General features: G+C 33.8%; 1 protein-coding gene across 5 annotated transcripts in view; it reads right to left on the reverse strand.

Moving 5' to 3' along the window:
• Nucleotides 1–2,436: 2,436 nt before the first annotated feature.
• The window catches only part of LOC134234314 (uncharacterized), a 45,476-nt gene continuing 31,308 nt past the window's right edge, over nucleotides 2,437–16,604 (reverse strand). For 4 of the 5 annotated variants that reach the window (XM_062716364.1, XM_062716362.1, XM_062716361.1 and 1 more), the window contains 3 exons: nucleotides 6,373–6,747; nucleotides 3,082–3,298; nucleotides 2,437–2,955 (listed from right to left, as the gene is read on the reverse strand). In XM_062716364.1, coding sequence (XP_062572348.1) covers nucleotides 2,777–2,955; nucleotides 3,082–3,298; nucleotides 6,373–6,747 — 771 coding nt within the window. In that variant the 3' untranslated portion in view covers nucleotides 2,437–2,776. Of the gene's footprint in view, nucleotides 2,956–3,081; nucleotides 3,299–6,372; nucleotides 6,748–11,376; nucleotides 12,587–16,604 lie in introns of those variants that run through there. The other variant, XM_062716366.1, reaches the window with a different exon arrangement.

Raw genomic sequence — 16,604 nt, forward strand, 5'->3', positions numbered from 1 at the left:
AAATCTTTCCTACTCAAAGCAACTACATAAATGACAAATTTTTCCTAGTTTGTTAGTAAGACGTAATGAAATAAATAAATCACACGTTTCGTTTTCAATGAATAGAACTGTACTGTGATGAAACATATGGGGATAACGAATAGTATTCAAGATAAAAAGTCTATAAACAATACAAAATAGGAGCAGAGCAAACATGAACCTCCAAAACATCAGAGGTGGGATCAGGTACCATGGAGATGTGAGTATCCCCTGCCGATCGGTCACACCCGCTGTGTGCTCCTTCTCATGATCGGGAAATAACGGAAAAATTCGTCGTCAATTCAGTGTATAAATAATGGACCAACAATAAGAATGAAAAACGTCAGTCAGCATTTAACTGAATAAAAAATTGTATTTGCTGACAAGGTCATTGTATCGACCATAGAATTTGAAACGAGACTGATGATATTCTTGTTTCATCAACTTGTTTTGTCAATAATTTGCTCCGTTTTAGAAAGTGTTCATTCGTAGAGCATGCTCTTGCGTATCGAATCAATTGAGATATGTAAATTCCGTACATAGGTGATGAAGGTTTATTACTGCATAAGTAAGGAAGGTGACGATAGAAAAGTTAAAGTCATATCACTTTTATCATAGAGCTTGGTTTATATATGTACCATTAACGTCTTTTTCAAGTAAAATATCCAAATATGGAACAGATGTGTCAGACTCTGTGGTATCTTTTGTTTCAAGCACACCAGGATATATATCGCATTGACATAAGAATGGAAATTACCATTGTTAATTGACAATACGTCGTCGATATATCTAAATGTCGAGATGAAGACAACAGCAAGTGTTTTCTTCTTTTCACGCATAAAAAATTGCACACATTCTGCTTCATATGAATACAAAAATAGGTCTGCTAATAACGGAGCACAACTAATACCCATGGGAATTTCAATAGATTGTTGGAAGACCTGGTCTCCAAAAACAACATAGATATTGTCAATCAGAAGCTCAAGCTTCTTTTTGATTAGTCAGAGTACATGTGTTTACTTTCAATCAGGATGTTTGTAAGTAAGTAAATTTTATTTAAAGTCGGCATTTAGTACAGTAAGCAACACATACCATGAGCTCTGTAGAGCTCTTAACCCGACTATCACAGCTTAAAACATCACAGAAATAACAAATATACAACATAAATTAATTGTGACAAGACCTAGCTTTGAAGACAAACAATTTTGACCTCTTGAGCTTGACCTTTGGAGTTTGATTTGTATTTGTGAAACTTCAACCTTTGTCATAAGCTGCCATACGGGGGCATCAGTATTTCACAAACACATATTGTTTTTGAAAGGAGGACAGTTGTTAGAATAAACATCTAACCTGAAAAAAAAAACAGGGGCAAGTTAAACAAAAAAAATCTAAACTCGAAAATCCAATTGCGTGCATGGTTCCAGGGTGATTACAGTTTTCCCACTGACACATTTTATACGTTAACTGTAATGGTAATAATGGTCAGACCCCTCCCCAAAATTCATCATGCATATCTACACGTCCTAATACCGGTAGTTATTTATGATCTTCAATTGAAGTCATATCTCAAAAGTCAGTCACTTGGCAATAAAATACTAGTAATTTTTCTCTCAAATCGATGATTATACGTAATGGTTCAAATTATATGTTCTATTTATATATGTGTATTTACTTTGTCATAAATCACACCAAAAGCTAATAGGTTATAATATTATCAATTTCAGCTAAGTGTGTAGTTTTGCATTACGTCACAACCTTAACCTATAATGACAGCTGCGCTCAAATTAAATAGTACACGCCTCCTAACCGCAAGCTTTACGACTGGAACTTTCTTCTAATCCCTGATTGCTTGCTAGTGCAACAGACTCTTTCCGTGTCCATGTTGATACTATGAGTTGACCAATCACATGAATTGTTTACGCTGGATGCATCTGTCGAAAAAGATCGACAAGTAATGCAAAACTTCACACTTAATTACTAGTAACTGAAATTAATAATAATCATATCAAAGATACAGTAAAAATGAATGCACATTTTTAAGACTAACGAAACTTTATGTCTTCGAACGTTTAATTCTAATTCAGTTTTTAAATGTAAATAAAATACTAATTTCATTAGTATGATGTAGCATTATTTAGATCTAACTGAAAAAAAAACATGACCAAGTATAACGCTTGGATTTAATCCCAATTCCGAAATCTATCATGGATTTTTTTTTCATATGAACATTGTGTACACAATAATTTAATTAAAATTATTTTGTGCAAAATATAAATTAAAAAAAAATCCAATTAGGTTTTAAATGGAGATTATACCAAAGTATTATTCCTGTTATTTATATAATTATCCTTTAGTTTCCACAGCCTCTGCCATCTTTTTTTTTTTTTTTTACACAACACTTTAGATTGTACTCTTATATTTTTAAATCAAAATTTATTATGATATGCGAACCATTTAAAGAAATACAATTTTAATTTTATTTAAAGACCTCAATAAATAACAAAAATAGACAAAAGTACAAGAACACTGATAACTGACTAACTGACTAAACGTTGTTTTCAACACTTGTTCAATAATCTAACGCTGATTTCAACTGTCAGGAATGTGTGATTTTCTGGGCTCCTCGATCCGCACTAAGATATGTTTTCTGCTCCGAACTTTTTGTCATCAACATGCAGGCACTAACTCTGTCAATCGGCAGTTTCGAAAAATAGATTCGGGAAAATTGTTGAGTACTTTTCCCAAGGATAAAAATTAATCAGGAGAACATGTATTCTCGCAGTCCATTGCGTATAAGATCCTTGCTGACAAATTCATTATGCCTCATTTTAAATAGGAGAGCGTTCGATATGGAATGTTCGGTTTCGGCTAATGAGATCATTTCTATGAACTTTGAAAGGGACATCAAACCTCGTATAGCTGGGTTTATGTCAAGTCCTGAAAAAGATAAAATGATATTACATTGATCGTTCAAAATCTAGTATAATTAATTCTAGAAAAAAAATACTGTGTCTGTCTTTTTAAAGAGTTTCGCGTCTTTTAGAACATGTGATGAACACTCACCTGTATGAAAGTTAAATGATAAGGCCGCCTCTCCCTCCGCCAGTACAAACGTATCACAATCGTGGAAGTAGGCCACTGTTTCACATCTTTGGGAAAGTTTTATCTCAAATAAGCGGGGACTAAACTTCATATGGTTCAGGGCGTAGGATTCACTTAATGACTGCTCATATCCCATCTTATACAGATTGAAACATTTGAGGAAAATGTTGCGCATCATCTGTAAAAATATATATGTATATCAAGCTTTATCTATATGATACAAAGAAATTATAACCACACAGCTCATTATATATACGAATATTTTCTCTGGCACGTATTTCTTACCCCCCCCCCCCCATCATAACTTATTATTGAAAATATTCATTGAAAGCCTGATTGCTCCCTCTCCTATTTTTGTTGTAGTCTAGATCAATCGAAGGTTACGTATTAATGTATGAAGGAAATGTGGTTGTCACAGAAGTAAAGAAGAAAGGACACACGGCAGGTTCGGACTTCTTTACTTCTGTGGCAACCAAATTTTCTTGGCGATTCCCCATGATATAGGATTTTCGATTTTTGAATTTTTTGGGAGGCATGTGTAAGTTTTTTTTCTTCTTCTAAAAACGTTGTTTCTTATTTTCTTACTATCCTAAATCATTTGTCTGTTACGCTGTTACGCATTATCAAGGGTTCTTCACCCATTTAGACTACGAAAAGTCTGCGGTGATGGTTGTACATGAATTTCACAAGTCCTTGTCTCCCGACATATCCAGATCAATGCATTATCTAATTCATCATTTTCCGCCAATATTTCAGATAAAATCCACTCCGAAATACCGAAGACGGGTCCATTGGCAATGGCGACATAAATGCCTTACCATCTGTTAACAAGGGATATAGCGATTCATCTGACGTAAACAGCGAGGAACACGTCGATACATGCGTCAGAGGGGTCCTTAACAAGAAAATCTTACAGCTACCCGCACCTTAACATGTTCAAGCATGTCTTTGTCAGATCAAAGGAAAGGAACAACTATCTACACATAACAAAAATCTGCAAGAATTTCATCATTCCATCACCTTTTGGTAATGCTCGAATCAACAAAACAATGACCACTATCCGATTTACATGTATATAGCACTTACAAAGCAATGTATGATATATAAGAAGTATCGACGACAGAACAAGAGCATGCTATCCATTAAAAAAAACACCCTGTACCATTTCTTCAGTCTTGATGAACAATAAGGATTTTTTTTTCAGTCAGCTTTTACCAAAATGTTTATGGAAATGGTTTATCAAAGCGTCAAAACAAAAGATCGGGGTTGGGTGGTTGGTGGGTGGGTGGGGGTATTACTGTTCTCGATTTTGATCCCGCCGAGCTGTCATTCTCTATATATTTCTGCAACATTTATACCTTGCTTCCATTTTTAGACTTATGGAAACTTTATACTTGATCAGATAGCAGCTTATGACAAAAAACAATATCTTGAACGTGAACTAAAGATCTTTTACATAGATCAATGCCACGGGAATGGGATGTGTGTAAATTGTGCTGTGGGCATAGATTATTTAATAAGATCATTTGAATAAGTTCATACTGACATGAAAGTGCAAAACTTTATGTCAGAATCATTATAATTGGATGTTAACATTGTCACAAAGTAGCTAATAACCATAGGGGTGTCATGACTTTATCAAAACGACCATCTCGACTAAATCAATACCACGGTGTATTTGGAAGCATAGAATTCTTGTCTGGTTTATTGTGTTGTAATGAAGATATAATAACTCATAATATCTATGTTCATAACCCATAATATCTATGTACTTTGCATAAATGTTAAGTGGTTGGGGGTGCATGTATATGATAACTCAGAGTTATTGCCAAGGTCATTTGTACAACGCCATACAGAACATCAGAGGTTGAAAGTGTTAAACTGGTCTTTGAAGTTTCACTTGAATATTGGCTTAAAATTAACACACAAACAGCTTTATTAAAAATAGTGCATCGGGACACCAAATGAAATGTAACCTGAGAAAAGTACTGTGTAAAATTTATGCCTGGTCTTTAATTTTGCAAAAATATTCATTTTTTTTAAAGCAACTATATTCCACTGTTTTTTTCTTCATGACATTCAATTACGGAGCATTCAATTTCGATCTGTGAGTTTAGTAAATATTACTTAGGGTAAGTTGGCATTTATAACCTTGATACTACAGTCATGTGTATATAGATCTATATATAGTTTATATACATGTACCTGATATACTTCATCATGTACTGTTACATGTGTATTAACTTATTATAGTAGACAGGGAAAAAAAAGATGAGTAACCTCTAATTAATTTATAGTTACATCGATGCGTTTATAAAATTAGTCTCACACCAATATAGTGTGAAAATTTTTAAAACCCGAAATTCAATTGCATTCCAGAAATATGCATTTCAAAATTAAAAATCAACTGCTCGCCATAGTTTTATATAACATATTACATTTAAAGTTGAAATTAAGTTTAAACTTTCTATTTAAGCTTTTAATGTACGTAAGGCAATTATCAACAGCATGCTGATACATGCTATCTACATTTACATATATTATACCTTCCAATCTACACGTTCTTTTCTTCTCGTCATTTTATTGGACAAATATATTTACATGTCCTAACCTATTTTTAAGGTATTTCCATCCTCCTGTGATGTCATAGGTTTTTGCAAAAACTGTTGTTAATACAAAAATATCTTTCGAAGAATGCTTTTCAATAGGTGTAATGATAAATATTATTTAGTAAAATAATATAAAATATGTATATTTTCTTTATTTAATAAATTATTCAATCTTTTAAAAAATGTCAGGGGAAATAACTCCTTCTCGGGTATCTCATCCAGGCATTTTTTTTTATTGAACTTCTAACGTAAAATAGTTTCCCTGATATTCACAATTCAAAAGTTTCTGATAAGTAGCAAGTATTATGGAACTTTCAGCATCAGAATTATGCATTTGAACCACTTTTTACATTATTTTTGTAGTAATGTTAACAGAAGATGTACAATTTTTTTATGCTGACATATACTTCTGTTTGTTTATGTCTCCCATCTTAAATAATATGGCAAGTTGGCAACATATTCTTTTTTTGCAATAATTGGTAAAAAAAAAAAAAAAAAAACTATATCAGATGAAATTAATGCAGTTTTTTTTTTACTTTGAACCGACTAAAATTGTGAGGGTGGAAAGACATTATGAATTGGAAAATCTTATCAGCTGGGTTCAAGCCAGTGAGAATTACAATCGATACAGATCGATACTTACCGATCTATCGAGAATCGTCCTGAGAGCTTTTACTACTGGCGATTCACATTTGGAGATGGCTAGTGATATATATCGATGTTTGCTGTTTCCGAACACTTTTAGACTAAATCCCGGAGAATTGTCATTTTCAGAATGATATGCGCCATAAGCTGATAAATCAAATGTTAAATTGTGGACTCTTTTTTCTGGAGTAGGAACATCCCTCGCCTCTGTGCGTTCTATGGCTGCAATCGCGCCGTAGGCGTTACATGAATGTTGTTCTGAAAATTCATCCAGTCCCAGCAATCTGGAGGCTTGACCGTTTCTGCCATCACAGGCTATCACAAGTAGTCGCCCCTGTATTTCATCCAACTCTTTACAAGTTTCTTTGTCAAACTGCAACATAAAATTAAATAAACATCAGTATTATAGTACTTCTTTCTTCTATTAATTCCCGTGTTAGTGGGGTTTTATTGGAAAGTTCTGAGCATGGTAGATAAAAGATTTAAAAAAGATAAAATAATGAGAATATTAAACAAATTTGTTTGATTACATTCGAATAAACAGGCAGGGCACAACCTCTTAGCAATTGTTTACCTTCTATGAAAACCGCCTATGAAGATGCATTATTAAGCATTAAATTAATTAACAAGACATAAAGATAAAATTGCTCATCAATAATTAAAAGGTTTATTTCCATCAGGCGGTCTGAATATAAACATATGAGCCGGCTTTTTCCCTCGATATCTTATTCCACGAAACCATCGACTTTCTCGAGTATGCTGTCTTGTCATAAAATGTTTGTTTTTTTAAAACTTCAAATATTTTCCAACAAATGTTATTGCATCAGATATCAAAAATGGATGTTAGAAATGGAATAAGAATTACAATAAAGAAATAAGGCCAAGCTTAAAAAATTCTTTGTTTGCAGTTGCCGACCTATAATTTTTAGACTGGGTCAGTAGGTAGGCATTCTTTTTTTTCTTTTTTTTTTTTTGATAAAAAAATCAGATTTTTGTTAGATAACAATTAAAAGAGGTTTTCAAAAACCTACTAGACATGAATAAGCTCACCTCTTGTTATAAACCATTGAATGATAAAAAAACGTGTCAAAATTTGAAATCGAAACTTTTCAATATTTTAAAAAAAATTGAAAAAAAAAAAAAAAAATCAAATTACCAAATGGCTATAAAAAAGTTTGGGTCGGGTGCATTTTCAGTTGGTCGGTAGGCAACTGCAAACAAACTTAATTTTATTTTAGGCCTAAATTGATTTTTATTTAATGTCAAACATTCCAATGTTCAAATCAAATTAAACACCCGGTGATCTTTGGAAAATGTAAGTTTTGCAACTATGCCATTTACAGATTTTAACTAAATGCGTTTCAACTTTAACCGAAAAAAACTGAACTGTGAAGCAGTTATATAAATGAATACCAAAATCAAAGTGTTCCACCATAAAATTAAGATGTATTTTCATTGCATGTGTACCTAGTAAAACGCCAAGAAGATAAGAATCTCTCAAGTAGAAAATCTTAAAGAATTCGGGGTAAATGTAGCAGATATAAAACCTATATATGACGTCTTCTTGTTAAATTCGTACTAGTCAGAATTCAGTCACTGTGTGTGTGTGTGTGTGTGTGTGTGTGTGTGTGTGTGTGTGTGTGTGTGTGTGTGTGTGTGTGTGTGTGTGTGTGTGTGTGTGTGTGTGTGTGTGTGTGTGTGTGTGTGTGTGTGTGTGTGTGTGTGTGTGTGTGTGTGTGTGTGTGTGTGTGTGTGTGTGTGTGTGTGTGTGTGTGTGTGTGTGTGTGTGTGTGTGTGTGTGAATGTGTGTGTGTGTGTGTGTGTGTGTATGTGTGTGTGTGTGTGTGTGTGTGTGTGTGTGTGTGTGTGTGTGTGTGTGTGTGTGTGTGTGTGTGTGTGTGAATAAGATGTGTGTGTGTGTGTGTGTGTGTGTGTGTGTGTGTGTGTGTGTGTGTGTGTGTGTGTGTGTGTGTGTGTGTGTGTGTGTGTGTGTGTGTGTGTGTGTGTGTGTGTGTGTGTGTGTGTGTGTGTGTGTGCGGAATAAGTACACATGCTGTTATAAACAGCAACAAGGGAACTCGCCACTGTTTTCAAATAAAACCCGGTTTGGTGTTGTCAAATAAAAATAATAAAATAACACAGAAATGTCTTGTCAATCATTTTATCAACCTTACTGATCCATTGTGAGAGCAGCAAGTATGTAATATTTTGAGTATATTTAAAAATCCCTCATTAATCGAACACCTTAAGTTCAGGACTAAGAAGATTAAATTTTCTTGGTGTGTTTAGAATACTTATGAATGAAATTATAGTCCGTCATACTTTTAAATTAAATCTAATACAACACCAATATTAATCGAAGTAACATAATAATCTCTTTGGTGAAAACAAACCAAACCTTTAAAGTGTATCGCATAAATATGACCAATCCTATTTGTTTTGATATAAATAAAAATATTTCACACCCTAACATTATACGATGATTAACAGTTTTAACAGTTTGTCTTTTTTGGTTGTAAATAGTTGTAAAACTATGATTGTTGTACGTTGTACGTTCAGTTATTTTTAAAGATTTGTCTCGAAATTTTAGAATTAAATAATAAAAAATTATTTGAAACCAAAATCTCTGAATGTTTATTGGTTACGGCATATGATTTATATTTAGATAAAAGTTTATGGCACTTATAGCTACAGGAAAAAAATTATAATGTTTACATATAAAATTAAGTTTTTCACATTTAAATCTTGCACTACCTAAATTTCCTAAAATTTAATGTTCTTTTCAAAAATACCTGTACGAAGAAAAATATATTACAGAAATTATTGCTCGGGGTAAGGCATATCCTGTATTGATCTCTCCTCATACATCAAAACAGAAAAAAAAAATTGGTATAAAAATAAATAGATATACGCTAAATCCAATTACCCTGATAGACATTTGCTTTCATGTTCAAAAAGTGAAGATGAATGATGATGGAATCGCAAATTACGTAAACATTTTGCTAGTGCAGACAACCATATAAATCTGAAAGTCAAACCCAATTTACTCAAGTTGCTTTTTTATCTTGTAATTTTAAAGAAGATTTGAAAAATAAAAACTTTCCTTCAATATTAAAACCTGAAACATACTCTAGTAGGCGTCTCAGGTGTACGTACAGTCAGTGTGTAGGATCCTATTTATGTCTACTGTATATGTCACGGGCATCAGAAAGATATATATCAACACTTAATTTTCCAGTATCATTTTCAGACCGACTGTGGGCTAATTGCAGTCCAATCTCTTACAAGTATCTGAAATCAGAAACTCAGAGTGTAAATGGTTCATTATAACAGGGCAAAAATAGTACAGTCCCGATAAAAATTACTACGAGGGAGTACGCCCCGACTCAAGATTGCAAGTACAATGTGGTACCTGCATTTGCATTTTCCAGCACGCTAATTTGCACGTGTGGTTTAAAGTTTTTTTTTAAAGTGATAATTGTTTTTGCTTAGAACAAATAAGACCAATCTACATGCAATTATGCGTATCGCTCAGTCAATGAAAGACGTGTGCCTGCCTTAAACTGTAAACAAAGAGATAGATGCTATTGTAACATTGTAGAGATGTCTGGCTTTTAACGTCAATAAAAATTTCATCACTGGTAGCTGGTATAAACATTAAATAACATTTTGCTTTTATGGAGATGAGCAATGTACCAGCCTTTACATATATTAGAGACCAGTATTCATTCTTTTTCAATTTACACTTCTTTCAAAATAAAAGTTCAAAACTTATTGTGTACAATAGTCAATGCACTCAAAAATTGAAAATGAATTATATCTTTATATCTATTTCAAATTTATCAAAATTTCAAATATACATACTTCAATTAAGTGTCCTGCAATTCAATTCTACATCTCATTTATTTTGATTTTAAGTACATTTGATTTTTTAAGCCCATTTGTGTACAGTCACAAGAAATTGCACCACTGTGGTCAATCTATAACATTTTTTTTCAAAGGAAATTCAGTACTACAGAGGTAGTTCACTTGTCTTAATCTAAACCAAAAATATGTTCAAAGCAAATGAAAAGGTTTAATCGCAAACTACATGTACGGGGTGAGGGGTAAATTGATAAAATCATTAAATTGTTAGCGATGAAATCGTAACCTTTGCGGTACAGTTTATCAGGTTATGAGCTGATTATATACAACCCCAAAAAGGTTCAGCCTTTAATTAAAGCAGTAATGATATTGGCACTTTGTGGGGATCAGTCCCGGTATTTAATTTTACATGTCAGGTTAGCAGCCATTAATGTGCAATAAAGAATCAGTCGTACAATGCGTACTTAGACAGTACGTCTGTACGATTTTATCTCCAAAGAGACGTAAATGGCAACGTAACGTTTATTTCAAAGTCTTGTGAAAGTAGAACATTTTCTACTAAAAAATACAGGTCTAATTTGTACAGAACTCATAAAGCACATAGGCATTCTGACTGCAGAATCACTCCTCATTATCTGTATTTCATGAAGATCTGATCACAGAGTTTCTCTCAAAGGAATCTTAAAGGGAATTACATCTTATGTATAAATATTATCTGACAATTAAATGATGCACGAGAACTATCTTCTATAACTTTCTTGTGATGAATTGCTGTCTATGAAGTCACTTAGTAAAGGTAATGGGGTAAAGATTTAAATAAATTATATACAGATGCACTGATAGATATACCTTTAAGATTTAATCTTTGTTCGTATTACATGGCGCAAGAAGGCAAGAATTCTTGGAAACTCTGAGGTCAATAATTATGACTGAAAAATCATAACTTGTTGTATCTCATGTACTAACAGAGATACATACTTGTAATCCTTTGATTAGCTTGACAATTTTTAAGATTTCCAAAGCTATAGAACAATCATTAAGCTTTCCGAATTAAGCTATAGAAAACTTTTTAAAGATTACTCCAAAGCTATAGGAGTAGCTTTACAAGAACTATAAGAGAAAACAAAACTGTGGTTACCTTACAAGAAAAGCGCACACTGACCCTGGCCGATGAGAGGTGGTCAAGTATGTACTCCAGAAATACACCTACTTTTGTTGTAAAACAGTTATCATGGCAACAACCTTCAATGTTATCAAAATCAATTCCACACCTCTTAAGATATTCTACACTTTGGATATCAAATGTCAACTGGTATGGACCATTCAATAAAGTTTTCCTGTCCTTTTCTTCGAAGATGACAATTTTTGAAGCACGACCGGATTTTAATGCCAGGAAAGCAGACAATAGTCCCACGGGGCCCCCACCTATAACGACAACCGTCACATGACAAAGGGTGCGTTTGATCCTTTCGTAGAAGGCCCTCCATCCCGTGAACAAAGCCAGAAACAGGACTGTGATCAGTATGTTTTGCTGAAGCTGGTAATCATGCACAGATTCCATAGTAGAATTACAAGTCATACCTCAATCTGAGCTGGTTAACATCATCTGTGTTTACAGGTAAGGGAAATCTTCTTAATAGGCCCAGGTAATAAGATATTATTGCATATGATTATGCACGTAAATGTCATTCTGTTAATTAAGAGCCTAGTAAGTTGATATTGAGTCTCCAAGAAAATAATACCTTATCAATAGGAATCAGCTGGTGATGCACGTAGAACCAATATTTGCGGTGTATTCCGTTCTAACGCTTGGAGAGGGCAGTAAGTGGTGTTATCCCGCTGACTTCCAGGTGATCAATCAATGATTGTAAATTACACATTGGTCCACTAGGAATTCTGACCACTGCACATCGCTACCAGACTTAAAGTACAGGTCCGTCTTCCATTCGGAATGGTTTAACATAGAACTCTGCTATTACACGACCAACCATTTAAATACACCTTGTAGCTTAAATAAACCACTTGTCGTGTGACTGGATTTTAACTAAATTGAATATTGACAGATTGTTTGTTATTATCACTCTTTAATCTGTAAACCACTGGGAGATACAGGAATAAAATACCGAAGAGAGCGCTTCGATGGAGTTAAATTGACAATAATTACCATCACTGAGCTCTGTATCACAGAAATCATAACCAATGTGTGTTAAGGAAGCACTTTTCCAGGAGAGACTGCACAATGCGGACTATCATGTAAATTGTTTTGTTCAATTGTTTTATAAGAAGACACGGTTAGTGAGGTACTTCTTGTTTACTAATATCAAACTTGTTGTTCATCAAGTTTGACGCACGCAACAAACTTTCCCTGGGTCACAGCGTTGTCGTGTCGCATATACCTTCATTAAATACACATTAATTGTATTCAGGTCGGCTTAATTTATAACAAAAAACTTGTATTCTGTTATCTCTCCCCATTAAAAGAAAACATTAAATTTTATGTGTACAAACTTAACCTTCTCCAAACTGTTATTATTCTTGTAATCAAGAACAATAAAACACAGAGCATTACATGTACATATTAAATTGCGTTAAATTTTCAGTTCAGTAACCACTTCCTTAGATAAGTTGTAATTTAAGTAGATTAAAAGTAAAAAGGATATCGTAAGATTGTATATACTATGTTTATATTCTGTATATATTGTCAACCCCCAAACAATTAATGGCACAAACGCTGAATAAATAAAGTTAATGAATTAGTTAACAGGTATATCTGGCCAATGACTTCATTGAGACAGTACTTAGAGGAGATGAAGGTATGAACAGTGTTTAAATTAATGATGACGCTCAGAGTCAGCGGATTATGGTTCCAGCTGAAATTAACCTTTGCTCGTTAATTCTATAGGCTTTATTTCTAGGCTTATACCAGATTAGAATGGTTGAATGGCCTCTTGCGGTCTGGTCCAATAGTGTTCGAATTTACGTCGTTAACTTTACATAGTGTTTTTTTCTCTCTCTTTAAAACTGAATTAATGCTACATGACAAAGCTCTCAAAATATTGCTGAACGTGTTGTCATCGAATTCATTTCTATCTCAGTTATATGATCTCGACTTTCTGAACGGTAGTCAAATTCCGGGGGCCATTATGAGATTTGAATTGAATTTCTCTTGATGCAATGTATCAATAACCGACCATTTACATCGATACAAAGTCACAATTAAAGCAGAAAATCTGCTAAAACCTGAATCAGTGATTGATGTGGTAGTATACAGCGTGTTGAGATGTCAAAATCCTGATCCCGACGTTCTCTAATACTGACACTGCCACTAATATAAAATCCAATATAATAGACCAATACGGTAGGAAAAATGTCCAACAGCCAATCGAGAAATCCGACGATGGATACGGAATAACAAGGCATAGGCCACAAATCACCTCATGAAAAAAAGCTGGATCCATTAAGTTGGGAGACTTCCACGTGTTGAGATCTAATACACCGACAGGATATTTACGAGGGTAGTTGAAGCTTCATAAAACTCGTTGAAGCGATTTGATATGAAATACGGCCATAATAAAAACTCCTTGTTAAAGCGTGATGAATTAGGGGAAGGCATGCTTCAGAATGAATAAAAACTTTGATCTTGTTTAAAAACTTGTCTATTTCGTTGACAACCAATACATGTAATCAACGCAGTGCATTGTATTTTATACCTACCACTAGCGTTGCTGGAGAAGGACCCTTTTGTAAAAGATTGTCTTGACATTAAACAAACATAATCGTTTTATTGTTAACCTTTATAAATATGTGCAAGTCGTCGTTCAAAGGATCACACATGTAAAGTGTACTATGTACTACATTCATGATAAAAATTTGATTTTTCTTCATTAGATTTTTTTTTGTCCATTAAGTTTTTCAGTCGTCTGTGTCTGTCTGTCTGCCTGTCTGTACGCATATCACACTTTATATCTTGAGAACTATAAGAGGGTATGTATTTTTAACATACTGTATATAGCTCAGTACTATTTGTGAAATGTCAGGGTTACACATCTTTATAGAGATGATTTACAGCTTAAAAAGACAGACTAAAATCTCTTTTATCTGAAGTATCGGTGAATTACAGACATATGAAAGTGAAAAATAAGTTCTTATAATTTAAATTCCATTATTCATTTTAGTCCTTGGACTGGGGAAGCAAATTTATATTTTAATTTTCACTTTGTATATTCCATCTAAGAATTTTGACCCAATTATTGGGGAGGCAAACGCATATTGAATACATTGTAACTGGTCACTCTTATATTTACCCATCAAATAATGCTGCAAATAAGGTGGTACATGGAACCTGTAGTTGATATTAACCCCCTCACCCCTCTTCATTTTTCTCTCACTCTCTCTCTCTGTCTTTATCTATCTCCATCTCTCAATCTCTCTTCTTCTCTAGTTCTTTTTATCTCCCCGTCTCCTTTTTAGTTAATCTCTCTCTCTCTCTCTAGCCCTTTCTCAATCCAGTTAATTTCAGCCATGACTACTTTCTTCATTAGACAAGTGTAAAATAATGAAAAGCTTACAGAATTTCTTCTCCCCTTCACCGAAATTGGCAAATTGATGACGATTTAGAGACAAATTCGCTCTGGAAAAATCAATTATTTCAGCATATTAGAGCCTACAATTAACGCCTTGATAAAAAAGGAACCTGATGAGAGCACATTGATCAAAAGCCCTCAGACCTTTCTGGGTAATCATGAGATTTCCTGAGATTTCCTCTAACGAGACTTCTGCTTTACCCGCTTTAATTAAAACTACTGATAAAAAACTTCTATAATTATTTTTCACTTAATGTATCTGTTGTTGAGATGTGGTTGACTTAAATATCACACAACATGACGTTTGTATAATAACATGTCATAATATCACAAAGGATCCTGTAAAATTGGACACTACATAAATGGTTCCACCGACAAAGAAATTAAAAAAAACCGAGGGAATCACTAGAGAAGATGTCAAGATAATATGTGAAAAAATATGCAATTATTTCATGAAATTACAAAAACTGTCGGGGACATTTTTGCGAAGATTGGTTCGTATTTTGAGAAAAACCACCAATAAATTCGATTACTAGTAATTGCGTCTTCAAAGGATCACTTATAATCAAAATAAATCGCTATGTACACATTGCATTAAGTTCCCCACTGAAGGCACCTGAATTATAAAAGCGGAGACATTGAAAAAGAATTACTTATATATAACGTTATTTTGTTTCCTTTTTGTGTATTGAACTGACAAGGAGCTTCCAAATTCTCTGATACAAAACAGGAGCCTTCTCAGAAAGAAGCAGAGAATATTGACAGAAATCAGCCAGCATTAGTAGCAAGTATGTCAAATATCATAAGCATAAACGCCAGTGGTAGGAAATTTTTAAATCAAGATAATCGGAAACGAGGAAATAAATATGTTTCTTAGAGAATATTTATATCTACAGGTTATTCTGTTTATTGTGGTTAAGAAATTTATTCAAGATCACTCTTCTACAATTCCATTGCGTTAGATTTATGCCATGCTTTATTGAAATGATATTTGCATGTACCCATCTTCTTATCTACATGTACATAGAACATTATAGCAGCATGTACGCTTGTGTTTCTAGATTGATACTTCTCGATCCCCAATTGGGCCCAAGGATCGATAAAATGTCAATTCGTAAATTCCGATATCCTTTACACCTCATGACAATAAAAAATTCTGACAAGATGTGCTTGTGAAACAGTGATGCCCCCATATGGTAGCTTATGCAGGTTTCAAGTTTCTCGAAGGTTAAAAGGTCAAACTTGTTGGTCTCCAAATGAAGAATATACCTGTGAAATATGAAAGCCCTCGTACTAGCGATTGAAAAAATATGGTCAGGGTTTAAGTTTTTTAGAAAGTGAGTCAAACCCTAAAATCAGGGTCAAAAGGTCAAATATTTTTACATCCATTGAAAGGTCTTGACACATACATATGTGTAGTTTAAAAGCCATGGCACCTAGCCATCAACTAATCAAAAGATATGACCAAAATTAAAGTTCATGTACATTTGGGGTAAAAGTGGGTCAAACTCCAAGGTCACGACCACGAGGCCAAACTAATTGGTACCCGAAGAAAGGTCTTGTCACCTTTAAAGTATGAAAGCCATAGCCCCATCAACTCAAAAGTTATGGGCAAGGTTAAAGTTTTTGAATTCAAACAGATAAACAGACATAAGGCAGACAGACAGGGCAAAAACTACTCTGTATACCGTATATCCAGGGGGCATTAAAATATCTTTCTAAAACAAGACGTGTATGAGAAATACTGATGCACCCATTAGCTGCAGTACTGTAGCTCTCCGAA

Source organism: Saccostrea cucullata, unplaced genomic scaffold, assembly GCF_032062105.1.
Source record: "Saccostrea cucullata isolate Sc308-1 unplaced genomic scaffold, CSIRO_AGI_Scuc_v1 ctg783, whole genome shotgun sequence".
Taxonomy (NCBI): domain Eukaryota; kingdom Metazoa; phylum Mollusca; class Bivalvia; order Ostreida; family Ostreidae; genus Saccostrea; species Saccostrea cuccullata.